Genomic DNA, 20,225 nt, shown 5'->3' with positions numbered 1-20,225 from the left:
AAAATGTTTAAATCAATGAGAAAGGGGTAAAACAAAAATTGAATGCAAGCAGAAATAAGTAAAATACATAACAAGTTGATAAAAATAACCATACAGAGTAAGGATTAAAGATGGCGGCGTGAGAGGAGGGACAGAGGCTTCCTCCTAAAACTGGATACAATTAGAAAATATAGTTAGCACAACTAATCCTGAGAGAGCAACAGGAAAGAGGATGGCTTCAGACTGCATACACCTGGAGAAAAGAGCAGACCTCACCAAACAGGGTAACGTACCAGAGCTGTGGCTCCATGGGACCTGAGCCCTTCCCCCACCTCAGCTCACTGGTGGGAGGAAGAGAAATGGAGCAGGGAGGGAGTGGAGCTTGGGACTGCTGAATACCGAGCTCCAGAGATCTGCTCTGGGAGCACAAACCTACATTTCATGGTGCTTTCATGAGACTCGCACGACTACCAGGTTGGAAAGTTAATAGAGGCAGAGTTCCTGGGGAGACTGGGATTCTGGCTGCTTGTGGATAGCAGGGATCCATATCTGGCTGCTCTGGGACAAAAACTTATACCTGTGGGACCAGCCCACTGGCTCAGGCAGTGGAGACAGGCACAGCAGCCGGGAGGCGGGGAACAGCTCTTTCATCCCCCCAGGCACCAGTACCACTCCCCTGCGACCCCCAACATTGCTTCAGGGGCTGAGCAGCTCCAGAATAGAGCTTTTGGACACTAGAGGGCACCATATACAAACATAAAATGCCAAAGGAACCTTGTCCAGAGTAAAATTATTACTACAACTCCCAAGAAAGATATAAATGATATGGACCTCCTGACTCTTCCTGAAAGGGAGTTCAAAATGAAAATCATCAACATGCTAATGGAGGTACGGAAAGACATCCAAGAACTCAGGAATGAATTCAGGTCAGAGATCCAATCGTTGAAGAGCAGCATGGAGGATATTAAAAGCAGGTTGAATACGGTGGAGGAGACAATAAATAAAATAGAAACTAGAGAAGAGGAATACAAAGAAGCTGAGGCACAGAGAGAATAAAGGATCTCTAAAAATGAAAGAATATTGAGAGAACTGTGTGACCAATCCAAGCGGAACAATATTCACATTATAGGGATACCAGACGAAGAAGAGAGACAGAAAGGGATAGAAAGTGTCTTTGAGGAGGTAGTTGCTGAAAATTTCCCCAATCTGGGGAAGGAGATAGTCTCTCCGGCCATGGAGATCCACAGATCTCCCAACACAAGGGACCCAAGGAAGACAACACCAAGACATATAGTAATAAAATTGTCAAAGATAAAGGATAAGGACAGACTGTTAAAAGGAGCCAGAGAGAGAAATAAGATCACATACAAAGGAAAGCCCATCAGGCTAACATCAGACTTCTCAGCAGAAACCTTACAGGCCAGAAGGGAGTGGCATGATGTGTTTAATGCAATGAAGCAGAAGGGCCTGGAACCAAGATTACTGTATCCAGCAAGATTACCATTTAAATTTGAAGGAGGGATTAAACAATTTCCAGATAAGCAAAAGCTGAGAGAATTTACCTCCCACAAACCATCTCTACAGTCTGTTTTGGAGGGACTGCTATAGATGGAAGTGTTCCTAAGGTTTGATAGCTGTCACCAGAGGAAATAAAACCACAGTAAAGAAAATAGAACAGCTAATTACTAAGCAAATGCAAAATTAAATTAACTATCCCCAAAGTCAATCAAGGGATAGACAAAGACTACAGAATATAATACCTAATATAAAAAGAATGGAGTAGGAAGTAAAAGGAGGAGAAAAATAAAAGAAACTTTAGATTGTGTTTGTAACAGCATCTTAAGTGAGTTAAGTTAAACTCTTAGGAGGAAATTAACCTTGAACCTTTGGTAACCATGAATCTAAAGCCTGCAATGGCAATAAGTACATACCTATCAATAATCACCCTATGTCTTGTGATTGGTGGACTGAATGAACCAATCCCAAGACATAGAGTCACTGAATGGATAAAAAACAAGACACATCTATATGCTGCCTGTAAGAGACTCACTTTAAACCCAAAGGCATACACAGACTAAATATGAAGGGATGGAAAAAGATATTTCATGCAAATAATAGGGGGAGAAAAGCAGGAGTTGCAGTACTTGTGTCAGACAAAATAGACTCCAGAACATAGAAAGTAATGAGATATAGAAGGACATTACATAATGATAAAAGGCTCAGTCCAATAAGAGGATATAACCATTATAAATATTTATGCACCCAACACAGGAGCACCAGCGTATGTGAAACAAATACTAACAGAACTAAAGGAGGAAATAGAATGCAATGCATTCATTTTAGGAGACTTCAACACACCATTAACTCCGAAGGACAGATGCACCAGACAAAAAATAAGTAAGGACACAGAGGCACTGAACAGCACACTAGAACAGATGGACTTAATAGACATCTATAGAGCTCTACACACAAAAGCAACAGGATACACATTCTCCTCAAGTGCACATGGAACATTCTCCAGAATAGACCACATACTAGGCCACAAAAGGAGCCTCAGTAAATTCAAAAAGATTGAAATTCTACCAACCAACTTTTCAGACCACAGAGGTATAAAACTAGAAATAAATTGTGCAAAGAAAGCAAAAAGGCTCACAAACACCTGGAGGCTTAACAACACGCTCCTAAAAAATCAATGGATCAATGATCAAATTAAAAAGGAAATTGAGCAATATATGGAAATAAATTACAACAACAACACAAAGCCCCAACTTCTGTGGGATGCAGCAAAAACAGTCTTAAAGAGGAAAGTATATAGCAATCCAGGCATATTTAAAGAAGGAAGAACAATCCCAAATGAATAGTCTAACATCACAATTATCAAAATTGGAAAAAGAAGAACAAATGAGGCCTAAAGTCAGCAGAAGGAGGGACGTAATAAAGATCAGAGAATAAATAAACAAAATTGAGAAGAATAAAACAGTAGAAAAAAATCAATGAAACCAAGAGCTGGTTCTTTGAGAAAATAAATAAAATAGATACACCTCTAGCCAGACTTATTAAGAGAAAAAGAGAATCAACACACATCAACAGAATCAGAAACGAGAAAGGAAACATCACAACAGACCCAACAAAAATACAAAGAATTATTAGAGACTTCTATGAAAACCTTTATGCTAAGAAGCTGGAAAACCTAGAAGAAATGGACAACTTCCTAGAAAAATACAACCTTCCAAGACTGACCAAGGAAGAAACACAAAATCTAAACAAACCAATTACCAGCAAAGAAATTGAAGCGGTAATCAAAAAACTACCCAAGAAAAATAACCGCGGGCCAGATGAATTTACCTCGGAATTTTATCAGACATACAGAGAAGATACAATACCTATTCTCCTTAAAGTTTTCCAAAAAATAGAAGAGGAGGGAATACTCCCAAACTCATTGTATGAAGCCAACATCACTCTAATACCAAAACCAGGCAAAGAACCCACCAAAAAAGAAAATTACAGACCAATATCCCTGATGAATGTAGATGCAAAAATACTCAACAAAATATTAGCAAACTGAATTCAAAAATACATCAAAAGGATCATACACCATGGCCAAGTGGGATTCATCCCAGGGATGCAAGGATGGTACAACATCCGAAAATCTATCAACATCATCCAACATATAAATAAAAAGAACAAAAACCACATGATCATCTCCATAGATGCTGAAAAAGCATTTGACAAAATTCAACATCCGTTCATGATAAAAACTCTCAACAAAATGGGTATAGAGGGCAGGTACGTCAACATAATAACGGCCATATATGATAAACCCGCAGCCAGCATCATACTGAACAGCAAGAAGCTGAAAGCTTTTCCTCTGAGATTGGGAAGAAGGCACGGATGCCCTCTCTCCCCACTGTTATTCAACATAGTACTGGAGGTCCTAGCCATGGCAATTAGACAAAACAAAGAAATATAAGGAATTGAAATTGGTAAAGAAGAAGTTAAACTGTCACTATTTGCAGATGACATGATATTGTACATAAAATACCCTAAAGACTCCACTCCAAAACTACTAGAACTGATATTGGAATTCAGCAAAGTTGCAGGATACAAAATTAACACACAGAAATCTGTGGCTTTCCTATACACTAACAATGAACTAATAGAAAGAGAAATCAGGAAAATAATTCCATTCACAATTGCATCAAAAAGAATAAACTACTTAGGAATAAACCTTACCAAGGAAGTGAAAGACCTATACCCTGAAAATTATAAGATACTCTTAAGAGAAATTAAAGAGGACACTAACAAATGGAAACTCATCCCATGCTCTTGGCTAGAAAGAATTAATATCGTCAAAATGGCCATCCTGCCCAAAGCAATATACAGATTTGATGCAATCCCTATCAAATTACCAACAACATTCTTCAACGAACTAGAACAAATCGTTCAAAAATTCATATGGAAACACGAAAGACCCCGAATAGCCAAAGCAATCCTGAGAAGGAAGAATAAAGTGGGGGGGGATATCTATCCCCAACTTCAAGCTCTATTACAGAGCCACAGTAATCAAGACAGTTTGGTACTAGCACAAGAACAGAGCCACATACCAGTGGAACAGAATAGCGACCCCAGATATTAACCCAAACATATATGGTCAATTAATGTATGATAAAGGAGCCATGGACATACAATGGGGAAATGACAGTCTCTTCAACAGATGGTGCTGGCAAAACTGAACAGCTACATGTAAGAGAATGAATCTGGATCACTGTCTAACCCTATACACAAAAGTAAATTCGAAATGGATCAAAGACCTGAATGTAACTCATGAAACCGTAAAACTCTTAGAAAAAAACATAGGCAAAAATCTCTTGGACATAAACATGAGTGATTTCTTCTTGAACATATCTCCCAAAGCAAATGGAACAAAAGTAAAAATGAACAAGTGGGACTATATCAAGCTGAAAAGCTTCTGTACAGCAAAGGATACCATCAATGAAACAAAAGGTACCCTACTGTATGGGAGAATATATTCAAAAATGACAGATCTGATAAAGGGTTGACATCCAAAATATATAAAGAGCTCACACACCTCAACAAACAAAAAGAAAATAATCCAATTAAAAAATGGGCAGAGGAGCTGAACAGACAGTTCTCTAAAGAAGAAATTCAGATGGCCAACAGACACATGAAAAGATGCTCCACATCGCTTGTCATCAGAGAAATGCAAATTAAAACCACAATGAGATATCACCTCACACCAGTAAGGATGGCTACCATCCAAAAGACAAACAACAACAAATGTTGGGGAGGTTGTAGAGAAAGGGGAACCCTCCTACACTACTGGTGGGAATGTAAATTAGTTCAACCATTGTGGAAAGCAGTATGGAGGCTCCTCAAAATGCTCAAAATTGAAATGCCATTTGACCCAGGAATTCCGCTTCTAGGAATTTACCCTAAGAATACAGCAGCCCCATTTGAAAAAGACAGATGCACCCCTATGTTTATTGCAGCACTATTTACAATAGCCAAGAAATGAAAGCAACCTAAGTGTCAATCAATAGATGAATGGATCGAGAAGATGTGGTACATATACACAATGGAATATTATTCAGCCATAAGAAGAAAACAAATCCTTCCATTTGCTACAATATGGATGGAGCTAGAGGGTATTATGCTCAGTGAAATAAGCCAGGCAGAGAAAGACAAGTACCAAATGATTTCACTTACATGTGAAGTATAAGGACAAAGAAAAACTGAAGGAAGAAAACAGCAGCCAAATCACAGAACCCAAGAATGTACTAACAGTTACCAAAGGGAAAGGGACTGGGGAGGAGGGGTGGGAAGGGAGGGATAAGGGCAGGGAAAAAGAAAGGGTTCCTTACGATTAGGTTGTATAATGTTGTGGGGGGAGCATAGGAAGAGATGAGTCTACAGCATCTTAGTATGCTGATGGACGGTGACTGGAATGGGGTTTGTGTGGGGGCTCTTGGTGAAGGGGGGAGTCTAGTAACCATAATGTTCTTCATGTAATTGTAGATTAATTATAATTAATTGAATTTAAAAAGTAACCATACAGAAGAAAAGTAGAATTAATTCAAGTAACTTTTGAACACTCTACTCTGATTATTTACCTTTAGTGGGATATAATATAAGGACAAAAATAACTTAAAGAAAATTTGAATTTAGTAACTTTGTTGTTGGTAGTAGCGTGAGAGTAGCCATTTTGAAACTATTTTGTATATATTGTAAGACTGAACATATAAGTAAATATATTGATGTTTGGAAACAGAGATTCTTACTTGGGAGAAGAAAGATAGTGTGGAATGGGAAAAGAAGAGGAGGAACTTTGATATTATAGTAGAACAGAATAATCAATATGAAAAATATGAATTCCTGATAAAAAAAATTACTAGCACCTAAACTTCAATACTAAACACTGTTCACTAAAAGGAACCAAGATACCTTTAAGAAATGACTGATTCCATATCTGGGCAGGGAAACTAATGAAGTTAGTATCACAAGGACACAGGAACCGTCTTGAATGGGCTTTCACTGGGCCAAACGTTAGATAATTTGAACATCAAAAAGAATAATGATACTAATGAAAAACAACATACTGAATTTTAAAACTAATCTACAATTCCATAATGATACTTATTTTTTAAAAGTATGGGAAAAGAGAAAGTTCTAGAATGCCAACTAATACATGTAATAGGAATGATACATTTAGAAAAATCACATTTTGCAACCACCATTGTAATAATTGATTCAGGTAAAGAATATCATTGGTTGCTAAAACCATATGGTGAACAACTCTTGGGGAGTAGAATGTTCATACAGTTTGAAAGTATAACCCATGGATTATTATTAATTACAAAACAAAAGAGTGCCTTTAAAATAGAGAAATCTGGTAGACACTTTTGATTATTTTAACCAAGTGATTAAACTTAGTATCATTAATTGTAGCGCAAACTGGCATCATGTACCTCCTGATGTGATGCACCAAGGATTTCTACCAAAAATGTCAATTAGACAAATAAAATTTGAAGGACATTCTTTAAAAAGCAAGCCTGGACATTTTAGAAATGTTAATGTCATAGACACTCACAGGACTAGGAAACTTATAAAGCAATGTGTTGATCCTAATCAGATCCAGGATGGAAAAATATATATATATATTAAGGACATTATTGGGACAGTTGGTGAAATCTGAATATGGAACATATGTTAGGTAAATTCGCTCAGATATAGTTGTATTCCAGTCATGTAGAAGCATGTCCTTGTTTTTCAGAGATATATCCAAATGAAATACATAGGGGTGAAATGTAATGATGTGCACAACTCATTCTCAAATGATTTAGCAAAAAATAGTGTAAATTTCAAGAGAGGATGACGTGAGGCAAAGTAAATGTGGAAAAATTACCAGTTGCCAAAATAAGAGAAGCATATGTAGGTGTTCATTGTTATTCTTGCAACAAAATTGTAAATGGTGGTAGTAAATCAAGGAACAACCAGAGAACAAGAGATTTTGGAAATGAAAAATGTCCTTGCTGAAATAGTCAAGGAAATCTCCAAACAGTAGAACAGAAAGAGAAGGGAAATAGAGAAAAGATTTAAAAATGAGAAAATTAGTGTAAGAAGGCCAACATCCAATTAGTGGTAGTTCTAGAAAGAGTGGTTAGAATAAGGGGAGGAAATTATCAAAGAAATAACACCCCAAAAATGTCCAGAACGTCACAGCATAAGTTTCCAGAATGGAAGGGCCTACCAAGTACCCACCATCACAAATGGAAAGGGAGGGGGAAAAAGCACACTTAAGATACATTATCATAAAATTTCAGAATTGAAAATAAAGAAAAAACCTAAAAACTGAGAGGAATAGCTCCAGGTTGGTGGGGAGGGCAGAACTGAACTGATAAGCTACCTAATATAGTTAATTATGAGAAAAATTTAAATAGTGTCAAGGCAGATTTTATAATTCTGGAGCAAAAGTTTAGAGAGAACTGCCAGTAGTGATCTAGAAAACTAAGCAAGTGGAAATAGAACGCAATTACTAAATCCAGGAAGAATAAAAAGTTATATGAGAAAATATACATATAAAATCCTCATATCTTCATGGCTCAACAGGTAATTCTTACATAGTCATAAGGTAAATACTGAATATTAACTTAAACAACATCTATGATATAACCAATGTTAGAGTAAAGAATGAGCCAATGGGAATGTGGGATGGTATAAGAGTGCTGAGTTTCGTGTGTGTGTGCGCATTGTACATGTATATGAATATATGTGTGTGTCTATAAATACCAGAAGAAATACCTATGAATTTGGAGATTGGAAGGAGATATTCAAGGCTGGAGAAGGAGGATCAAAAGGCAGTTCTTTTCATTATAAGCTTTGTAATATTACTTGACTTTTTAACCTATGTAAATTTGTGCTTTAATACAAATAGAAATAATTTAAAATATATTTTATCCATTTTATTGCAGGATAAATTGTGACTTATTTCATTGGTGTTTCTGCAAAAATAATGCCATCCTTTCTAATAGTTTTTGATGAGTTTTTCATTCAGAATTTTTTCTTCTGACAATGGTCAACAGAAACATATGAAATATATAATCCATAGGTACTTTCGTGCACTGAAGTGGTCCACACATACCAAGGTTGAGGACCACATTCTTCAGGATTCAGAGGAATACAAATAACTGAGTAAAATAGTTCTTTCTTAGATTGCCCAGCCAGCAATCAAGGAGGAGACTTAAAGTAACCACTCAGAAGTGGGCACAAATTTCAGTTATTATGCATAAGGGTTTCTTTTGTAAAGGTCCAATCACCAGGAGTACCAATAAAAGTGATAAAATTCCTTTTGTCTCCCCGTATGTATAACAATACCTGTCAAGAGACAAATTAACTGTAGATAAGAGTTTGGAATCTACCAAATCTATGCAGTGTTAAGTTTAATAGCCATTGGTAACAAAAACAGCTACTGGAAGAAGTGAACTTTTCATGGGGAAATCTTTTTTATTTAAAAGTACACATAAGGATTTCAGGATATTATTTTTAAATCCCTGTATAAATAGCAGTTCTTTCAATTAAATATTTGCCGATTATAGGAAATATCACCTTTAAAAATATTCCACCTTCCTTTTCTGCCCTTCAAAATGAAAAATAAAACATTAAAATTGTATTTCCTTTAAGTAAAATGGTTTACAGTATATGGAATTTTATAGCTTTTTTGTTCAATGGGCTGATAGTTCAACAGTAAAGAAAGCATTCCTACCTCAATTTTTCCACTTCTACTATGGATGAGGAATTGGGAGAGATATTTTAATAAATGCAAATCCTTCAAAATCGTTAGTTAGAAAGTGTTGTGTGTTTTCAGTTATGCTAGTTATATGACCTTTCTCTGTGTTTCTCTTGTTTTTGCTCTTTAGGGTAAGATAGCTGAACGTGGTACCCACCATAGTTTGCTTGCTAACTCTGGCAGTGTCTATTCAGAAATGTGGCATACACAGAGCAGCCGTGTGCAGAACCATGAAGACCCCAAATGGGACGCAAAGAAAGAAAATGCAGCCAAAGAAGAGGAAAGGAAGAAACTACAAGAAGAAATTATCAACAGTGTGAAAGGCTGTGGAAACTGTTCATGCTAGTCATATTAGACATTTTCTGTTCTTTCTTTTTTTTTAACTGCACATTTTCACTGAAGCAGAATTGTTTTATTTAAAAAAATACATTCCCATTTCCAATAATCCTTCTTTTAGATAAGATTTATTTGAAAGGGGATTTGAGTTTTATATCTTTCACAATCTTTTTGATGTATCTATATTCATCCCCAAATTACTTTCTTGTTAACTGCCTAAGGTGTACTCAAAGCATAAATTTCATTACTATTTAACTTTATCCCATTTCCATTTTTGAGGCCTGATAGCTATTTGATATCCACAACCAGGTGAATCAGATTGCAGTTTTTAAAACCTCTTTTATGTTGACAATTTAGCAATTGTCTGTTTCTTAAAAGTAAAAAAAAAGGACAATGTAGGTTCATTGTTTCTCCTTCATTTCCCCCACTGAAATACTTCAATAATAGGTACCTATACTTCTAAAAGTTTTTGCCACTGTATTATCTTTTGAAGGAAAAACTTTAATCTTCATGTTATGTAGAATGTTCTTCATCATTAACCAGCATTATAACTATCATCTAGCAGTGGGAATTTTATTTTTCCACCAAAATGAGATGTTACTTTTGTTTTGGAGCAAAATTTAACCATTTCTCTTTAAAGACTTACAAACCCTCATGTAATTTGAGAGTTGCCATACTGGGTGTGATCTAAAAAGCTTAGGAAGTTAATTGCCTTCTCTATTTCCATCTTAACTGCACTGCTTTTACTACCTGAAGTTATACAAAGAAACAACTACATGGAATGTGTGCATGCATGCATGTGTGTGTGCAGACATTCACACATGTGTGTAAGTCATCATCCACTTAAACTTATTAGTGACCTTTAGATAAATGGCAGGGAGGAATATGTATATATATTCTTTATATGAACAGGATTCTAATCTGTGTTGACACTTCAGAATTACAAGGTCTCTACTTCTTTTTCAGTATTTTAATGAGTTCCTTTAAGTTTGACATAACAGGGAGGAACCCAAACAAAATAGCCAAGTTTTACTTGCTAGAAAAAAATTAATAAAATATTGGTATATATTCACTTAGAAAGCTCTTCTTTTTCTCAATTTGAATAGCTTTTATTTGTGAAGAAGCTATTTTCTTTTCATAGGATTGGAGGTGGGTTCTAGACTTTGGGTCATTGTGGTCATTAACCAGTATTTTCAGCTAATAAAAACTTAAATTACCTGAAAAGCAAGTTGTTGTAGGGGCCATAACTAAGTCTTAAATATTTTTCTTTTAACTTTTTCATATTAATGTGGTTCTATACAGTGAAATAATAAACAAATTAACGTGAAAGAAAAGCTTCCCAGGATGATTCAGAAGAAATGCCAAGAAGGGCATTTATTATAATGTATTAACTTTGCATTACAATGCTACATACACAAAAGTATAAAGTGTACAAATTTCTAAATTAGTGTTACAACATGTTTCTTTAATATATTGTGATGAATAAGCTACAGTTTTGGAATATTAGCTCTGAAAATCAAGCAAAACGATAGGGTTTTTCTTTCTTACATCCCTCTATTTTAAAGATTGAAAATTTTACTTTCTTCCTAAGGGAATCCCAGTTTACAAAAATTAAATTGAAACCAGGGTAATTTGGGATCATAAAAACTGGGCCAGATGCCTTCCTGAAGGATTTCAACGTAGAAATATCTTGGTGAACATATGGGATCGTTTGGAATTTTTGGACAACTCAAGTATGAGGGTCACTTGTGAGAATCAGAAAGAGGCCTTAGCATTTGAACAAACTCAAAATATGCATTTGGTTTTCCTACGCAGGGATTTTCACCTTTTATATACCATAAGATAAATGTTTTGCCTTTTCCTCCTAGATGTTGACAAAGCTTAGTTTGTGAAGATGGCTAGTACAAAAATACTTTGCTTAAAAGCAAGATACTTAAAGACGATATGATTCCATTTTTTTTATCACTTTGCCCATACTGCCATCTTGCTCCTATCCTTCTTAATTAATTACTGGGTGTGTCAGTGAATAGCAACTTTTGCCAGTGTATATTCATAATTCTCTTAACCTTGTAGCTTTTTCATAGGATATTCTGTTGTGGATTAGTATTTGAAAGCATTTAAATATGTTTTCAGTGGCAGCTTTTGTAAATCATAAAAATATCCCTTCTATCCCTGCTTTGAGCATATAGATTTTGAATGTAAACTGTATAGTAAATAACAATATTAAGTCAAATGATCTGGGTAAAACTGATTAGTTAAGACAAAATAACTCAATGAGGGAGGCCCTTGACATAGTTTTACTGTTACAGCAATTTGTGCTGATGATTATTACTAAACAAACAATATGTCTTTGTGACTAGAAATGGCTATCACATGGAAGCAACTCTTTTCTGCAATGCGTAGTGAGAACTGACATTTTTGCCATCCACACACTCAGAATAAGTACAGATAATTAATAGACACTCTGGGAGTATGACCTTAGAGCCTTATGCAGAAGGTGAAAACTTGGAATTGTCTCAGAGAGAAAATGATTGTTTGCAGAGCTCATAACATGGGTAAAATGGTAGCAAATTATAGTGCTTTCACTAGGCATTAAGCTGTCATACTTTTGATGACCAATCAGTGAAAGGTAACTCTCTATTGTCCCCACTTTCTCAGTTCAAATGATGAAGTGAACAGTTGGGGTGGAGAAATGTCTTGACTGCAAACCATGCATTAAACTAACATTTTGATTTGACAAAGTTGAAAATGATGTGCATGTTCTCATAAAAGCAGGTTAGAACATTTTGGGGTAAAAAAGGCAGTGGATTATTTCCTTATTTCCTGTTCTCACACAGCTACAGTAGAATGTTTTGCACTGAAGGTTTTCTATTTCGTAAAACCATAAGGATTTTAGAGTTGGAAGAAATTTAAGGGTCCTTTAATACAGTTTCCTCATTCTGCAAATGATGAACCTGAATTTCAAGATAAGTCATTGAGCTTGCTAGAAGCCAAGTTCATTTGAAAACCCTGGCTGCTGACACCCAATCCATTTCTCTTTTTGCTGGAACACATTTCCACTCTAAGTTACATTCAAAAATAAATTGAAGGGTGATATTTCCAGAATTCTGAAGTAGAAGCTCAAAAGACCCTCTATAGCAAAACAACAACTGGTAAAAGTTATTTTTTTAAAGTCATTTAACATCTAGAACTGTCCAAGGGCATATAGCAAATGGGAAAACATTCATTCAAGAAAACCTATTAAATTTTGGTAAGAACATCAAGAGTCTATGGCATTTGAGAAATTACCTGCATACCCTCCACCCCACCAAGTCTATATTAAAGAAGCTCTACCCTGGGTGCTCTGTTCTGAACAGGTGTGGTGAAGTGCTGAGGGGAGGTAGGCTGCTCTCTTCCCCCAGTTCCCACATTGGGGCTATGGTTTCACCCTGGCAGAGGTAGCTGTCTACATTTCTCATCCCCACAATCCTGTGTTGCAGAAACAATTCCAGGCAGCCACAGCCAAAACTACTAGAGATCTCTTCCACCACCCAGCCCCCACTCTTAAAGTAAAATCACTACTTTATGCACAGGCTGAGAATACTGGGGCCTTCATTTTTTTCCACCCCAGCTTACTTTCATTCGAGGAAAGGAAAATTTGAGAATATTAGGGACTACCACCATGCCCTAATGCCTACTCATAGAGTAGTGATTTCACTCTGGGCCCCCTGACCCTGGCTCCAGTTCACTGTGCAGAGGTTCTTTCCCAAAGGAAGGCATGCAATGAGGATAAAGAATTCTGCCACTCTGCCAGAGGGGACTGACTGCTTTTGAAACAACATGGAGAACTCCATCCCTAAGGGCATTGTCAAAAACAACGGGGATATTCCTGGAGAGCAGTTAGGCAAAGTAGTAAAGCAGCCAGAAAGTTTAATAAAAACCAAGAGGGAGGCAAGAAGAGCCCTCCTGAGAGCACAGTCAACTGGGATTTAAAAAGCTGTACACATGTGCTGGGATGCACCCACTCAGGACAATCAGAGCATAATGTGGGACAGATTTAAAAGCATTTCCCAATACATGCAGCCCCATCAACACAGGGCAAAAGCTTCACTAACACAAGGAACTTGAGCAAACACTGACTACAAAATAAATTGCTCTGACCTAGAGGTGACTCCTAAAAATACATGCTTAAAAATAAAATCACACTCAGCCTTGGCTATCTGTAGGACTGATCAAGGCTATGCCCTCTCAAAACAGAGAAGGAACCTCCAAGCTACTAGTCCCTGGCTGGATATGGATAAAAAGTAAAATCCATGAACCATGATAGCAGCCTCCAAACAGATATCTAATAAGAGATGGTAAAAATCTTACCAATAACTGCCTTATGCTGGCCCAGGAGCAACCCTTAGGTAGCTAGACTAAAATACAGAACATCAGGCTGCATGCTGCAAGGGAATTAACCAAGAAAATTATCCCCCAGAGGAGGTGAATCATGTGGAGCTGATATAAGATACTATAAAAAATGTCCAGTTCATAAAAAATTACAAGACATGCAAAGAAATGAAATTGTCACCCATTACAGGGAAAAAAATCAGGCAATAAAAACTGCCTTAGAAAGAGTCTAGATGGTGATGTAGCAGAAAAAGAAACATTAATAAAGAAATAAAAATTATTTTAAAAATTCTGGAGTTGAGAAGTACGTTAACTAACATGAGAAATTTAAAGGAGCTGAATAGTACATTTGAATTGGCTGAAGAAAGCATTGTGAACTTGAAGATGGGAGTTGATGCAGTCTGAACAACAGAAAATATAAAGTAAAATAACACTGGAGACATGTAGGACACCATTAGGCACACCAACATATGCATAATGGTAGTACCAGAGGAGGGAAAAGGATCAGAAGATAAAATACTCAGAGATGGATGGAAATGCCTGAATTTGATGAAAAACTGCACATCAAAGAATCTCAACAAATGCCAAGTAGGGTAAACAGAGTTCCACACCCAGACACATAATAGTCAAATGTTGAAAGTTAAAGACAAGAAGAAAATCATGAAAGCAGTAAGAGAAAACTGACTCATCACATACAGGGAAATCCCAATTCCAATATGATTAATAGGTGAAGTTTCATCAGGAACAGTGAAAGCCAGAAGACAGAGCATATTCAAAATGTTGAAATTAAACTATCAACCAAGAATATTATATCGAAAACTGTCATTCAAAAATTAAGGTGAAACAAAGATGTTACCAGGTAAATAAAAAGAAAATCCACTGCTAGTAGACTTGTATTATAAGAACTACAAAGGAATTCTTCAGTCAAAAAGCAAATAACACCGGACAGTAATTCAAATCCACACAAAACTCAAAGAGCACCAATGAAGACTGTCATGTAGGTACTTATAAAACTATAATTTGATGTTTCCTCTCCTTTTTTCAGAGCCTTAAAAACCTCTCTTAATTTAGAAAGCAACCTCACAAAATAGTATATGTATTATCCTTTTGTTGAGGGTGGAAACAAAGTTGTCTTAGAGTAAGGAAATAATACCAGATGATATCTATATAGAATCCACAAGAACAAATGAAGAGAGCCAGAAATGGTATATAAGTTGAATAATATAGCAAACTATGAATATATACCTGCCCTCTTCTCAGCTCTTTTAAAAAATATAAGATAAAAAAATGAAATTCTAGCAACAAAAAATAAAAAGATCATTATATAAAGTAATAATTATAACTGTATTTTTGAGTTTGTAACATAGATGCACTATGTATAACAATAATAGTACAAAAGGGTAAGATGGAAAGGAGCTATATATAGGAGTAAAGATTCTATAGTTCATTGCAACTAATCAGTGTTAATATGAAGTAAATTCTAATGTTAAGATTGTAAATCCTAGAACAACCACTAAGAAAATAACTCCCCAAAATATACTTAAAACATTAAAGGAATCAAAATGTTATACTAGAACATATACACTTAATACAGAAGAAGGCAATAAAGGAAGAATAGGGAAAAAAACAGCACAAGCAACACAAGAGAAAATAAGTTGAACATCATCAAAATTAACCTTTGTGCTTCAGATATCACCAAGAAAATAACAAATGTTGGACAGGATGTGGAAAAAAGGGAACCCTCATACACTGTTTGTGGCAATGTACATTGGTGCAGCCACTATGGAAAACAGTATGGAGATTGCTCAAAAAATTGGTGGAACTACCATTTGATCCAGCTATTCGAATTCAGGGTATTTGAAGAATATAAAGATGCTGATCGAAAAGATACATGCCCTCCTATGTTCATTGCAGCATTATTTGCAATAGCCAAGTAATGGAAACAGCCTAAATATCCATCAGTGAATGAACGGATAAAGAAGAGATCTTGCCATTTGTAAAAACACAGATAGACCTTGACAGTATTATGCTAAGTGAAATAAGTCAAAGATAAGTATCATAAGATTTCACTTACTTGGAATCTAAAAAAAAAATGAACAAATAAAAACAAACTCATAGGTGGGAGGAGCCAAGATGGCGTGAGTAGGGCAGTGGAAATCTCCCAAAACCATATATATTTTTGAAAATGCAACAGATACAACTATTCCTAAAAGAGAGAACAGAAGATACAGTACAACAGCCAGGCTACATCTACATCTGCGAGAACTCAGCACCTCATGAAGGGGGTAAGATACAAGCTGCAGCCCTGCGGGACTTGAGCGCCCCCCCACCCCAGCTCCCTGGTGGGAGGAGAGGAGCTGGAGCGGGGAGGGAGTGGAAGCCCAGGACTGCTAAATACCAAGCCCTAGTCATCCGCACCCAGAGCGCAGACACACAGTGCATGGTGTGCTGGATATTAGGGAGACAGAACAGTAAAATCTGCAAGTGGATACACGCAGCCAGTGCCCCTGGGACAAAAGAAAAGCGAGTGCTTTTTGAAAGTCTTAAAGGGACAGGGGCCTCACAGCTGGACAGAAGCATCCCAGCCACTCAGCCCAGCAGCTGAGAATTCCCAGGAAATTCAGGGTCTAGAGCTCCCTGGGAGGCAGCACAGCTCTGAAGCCCATCAAGGCGATAAAGACCCTCCCATCCATTCCCCCTCTGGCATGGCCACTCCATAGCAGGGGAGCAGACTCAGAGTGGATGCACCCATAACAACTGCCCAGAGCCTCCTCCACAGCTGCCCAGGCCAGATTCAGAGGTCCCGCCAGCACGCACAGACACAGGAAGCTGGGGCAGGGTGCTAAGGGTCACCATTCTCACAGGAGAGCACACCCCACATGCCTGCCCCTCCCCACAGGGCTCCAGGCTGCCCTGACGGCTGCCCCGCCCATGGCAGCTCAGGAAATAAAACCGGAAGCGGCTCCAAGGAGGGCAAGGTGACCAGCAAGCAGGAAGGGACTTTGTTCTCCCACCTAACACACACGCCAACTGCCCACGACTACCTCCATAGCCATGAAAAAGCAGAAGAATCTGACCCAGTCCAGAATCACACAGACAACCCTTGAGAGGGAGCTTGGGGAGATAGATGTAACCAATCTTCCTGAAAAAGAATTCAAAACAATGGTCATAACCATGTTGATGGACATGCACAGAAATAAGCAAGAGCTGAAGGATCAAGTTAGGAGGGAGAATACAGAAATAAAACAATCTCTGGAAGTACTTCATAGCAGACTGGATGAGGGGCAAGAGGCCACTAATGGAATAGAAATCAGAGAACAGGGACACACAGAAGCTGAGGCAGAGAGAGATAAAAGGATCTCCAGGAATGAAAGAATATTAAGAGAACTGTGTGACCAATCCAAATGGAACAATATTCACATTACAGGGGTACCAGAAGAAGAAGAAGAGAGAAAAAGGGATAGAAAGTGTCTTTGAAGAAATAATTGCTGAAAACTTCCCCAAACTAGGAGAGAAAATAGTCGCTCAGACCATGGAGGTGCACAAAACTCCCAACAAATGGGACCCAAGGAGGACAACACCAAGACAAATAATAATTAAAATGGTGAAGATCAAGGACAAGGACAGAGTATTAAAGGCAGCCAGAGAGAGAAAAAAGGTCACCTACAAAGGAAAACCCATCAGGCAATCATCAGACTTCTCAACAGAAACCTTACAGGCCAGAAGAGAATGGCATGATATATTTAATGCAATGAAACAGAAGGGCCTAGAATCAAGAATACTATATCCAGGACAATTATCATTTAAATATGAAGGAGGGATTAAACAATTCCCAGACAAGCAAAAGTTGAGGGAATTTGCCTCCCACAAACCACCTGTACAGGATATTTTAAAGGGACTGCTCTAGATGGAAGGACTCTTAAGGCTAAATAGATGTCACCAGAGTAAATAAAATCACAGCAGAGAAAGCAAAACAACCAAATACTAACTAAAGGCAAAAAATAAAACCAACTACTCACAAAAGCAGTCAAAGGAGAAAAAAAAGAGCACAGAATAAAACACGTAACATATAAAGAATGGACGAGGAAGGATAAGAAGGGAGAGAAATAAAGAATCATCAGACTGTGTTTATAATAGCTTAATAAGCAAGTTAAGTTAGACAATCAAGTAGCAAAGAAGCTACCCTTGAAACTTTCATATCCATGAATCTAAAGCCTACAATGGCAATAAGTACATATCTTTCAATAATCACCCTAAATGTAAATGGACTGAATGCACCAATCAAAAGACACAGAGTAACAGAATGGATAAAAAACCAAGACCCATCTATACACTGCTTACAAGAGACTCACCTCAAACCCAAAGACAGACACAGACTAAAAGTGAAGGGATGGAAAAAGATATTTCATGCAAACAAGGGAAGACAAAAGCAGGTGTTGCAGTACTTCTTTCAGACAAAATAGACTTCAAAACAAAGAAAGTAACACGAGATAAAGAAGGACATTACATAATGATAAAGGGGTCAGTCCAACAAGAGGATATAGCCATTAAAAATATATATGCACCCAATACAGAAGCACCAACATATGTGAAACTAATACTAACAGAAATAAAGGAGGAAATAGAATGCAATGCATTCATTTCAGGAGACATCAACACACCACTCACTCCAAAGGACAGATCCACCAGACAGAAAATAAGTAAGGACACAGAGGCACTGAAAAACACACTGGAACAGATGGAACTAACAGACACCTACAGAACACTAAACACAAAAGCAGCAGGATACACATTTTTCTCAAGTGCACACAGAACATTTTCCAGAATAGACCACATATGAGGCCACAAAAAGATCCTCAGTAAATTTAAAAGGCTGAAATTCTACCAACCAGCTTCTCAGACCACAAAAGTATAAATCTAGAAATAAATTGTACCAAGAAAGCAAAAAGGCTCCCAAATACATGGAGGCTTAACAACATGCTCCTAAATAATCAATGGATCAATGACCAAATTCAAATAGAGATCAAGCAATATATGGAGACAAATGACAACAGTACAAAGCCCCAACTTCTGTGGGATGCAGTAAAAGCATTTCTAAGAGGAAAGTATATAGCAATGCAGGCCTATTTAAAGAAGGAAGAAAAATCCCAAATGAATAGTCTAAAGTCACAATTATTGAAACTGGAAGAAGAAGAACAAATGAGGCCTAAAGTCAGCAGAAAGAGGGACATAATAAAGATCAGAGAAGAAATAAATAAAATTGAGAAGAATAAAACAATAGAAAAAAATCAATGAAACCAAGAGCTAGTTCTTTGAGAAAATAAACAAAATAGATAAACCCCTAGCTAGACTTATTAAGAGAAAAAGAGAATCTACACACATCAACAGAATCAGAAACAAGAAAGGAAAAATCACGGTGGACCCAACAGAAATAAAAAGATTCATTAGAGAATACTATCAGAATCTGTATGCTAACAAGCTGGAAAACCTAGAAGAAATGGACAACTTCATAGAAAAACACAACCTTCCAAGACTGACCAAGGAAGAAACACAAAATCTAAACAGACCAATTACCAGCAAAGAAATTGAATCAGTAACCAAAAAACTATGCAAGAGCAAAATCCCTGGGCCAGATAGATTTACCTCGGAATTTTATCAGACATACATAGGATTCCTCTCAGGGATGCAAGGATGGTACAACATTTGAAAATCCATCAACATCATCCAGTACAGCAACAAAAAGAAAGACAATAACCACATGATCATCTCCATAGACGCTGAAAAAGCAATCAACAAAATTCAACATACATTCAAGATAAAAACTCTCAAAATGGTATAGAGGGCAAGTACCTCAACATAACAAAGGCCATATATGATAAACCCACAGTCAACATCATACTGAACAGCAAGAAGCTGAAAGCTTTTCCTCTAAGATCGGGAACAAGACAGGGATGCCCACTCTCCCCACTGTTATTCAACATAGTACTGGAGGTCCCAGCCATGGCAATTAGACAAAACAAAGAAATACAAGGAATCCAGATTGGTAAAGACTAAGTCAAACTGTCTCTATTTGCAGATGACATGATATTGTACATAAAAAACCCTAAAGACTCCACTCCAAAACTACTAGAACTGATATCAGAATTCAGCAAAGTTGCATGATACAAAATTAATACACAGAAATCTGTTGCTTTCCTATACACTAACAATGAACTAGTAGAAAGAGAAATCAGGA

The 20,225-nt window shown here is 37.0% G+C and overlaps 1 protein-coding gene across 5 annotated transcripts in view; it reads left to right on the top strand.

The window, feature by feature from the left end:
* The window catches only part of ABCB7 (ATP binding cassette subfamily B member 7), a 249,093-nt gene extending 238,394 nt beyond the window's left edge, over positions 1 to 10,699 (top strand). For all 5 annotated transcript variants that reach the window (XM_036902711.2, XM_036902709.2, XM_057495975.1 and 2 more), the window contains one exon: positions 9,414 to 10,699. In XM_036902711.2, the coding sequence (XP_036758606.2) occupies positions 9,414 to 9,629 (216 nt within the window). In that variant the 3' untranslated portion in view covers positions 9,630 to 10,699. The remainder of the gene's footprint in view (positions 1 to 9,413) is intronic.
* Positions 10,700 to 20,225: the final 9,526 nt, after the last annotated feature.

Source organism: Manis pentadactyla, chromosome X, assembly GCF_030020395.1.
Source record: "Manis pentadactyla isolate mManPen7 chromosome X, mManPen7.hap1, whole genome shotgun sequence".
Classification (NCBI taxonomy): domain Eukaryota; kingdom Metazoa; phylum Chordata; class Mammalia; order Pholidota; family Manidae; genus Manis; species Manis pentadactyla.
The sequence above is the reverse complement of the archived record's forward strand: the minus strand, read 5'-3'. Positions and strand labels throughout refer to the sequence as shown.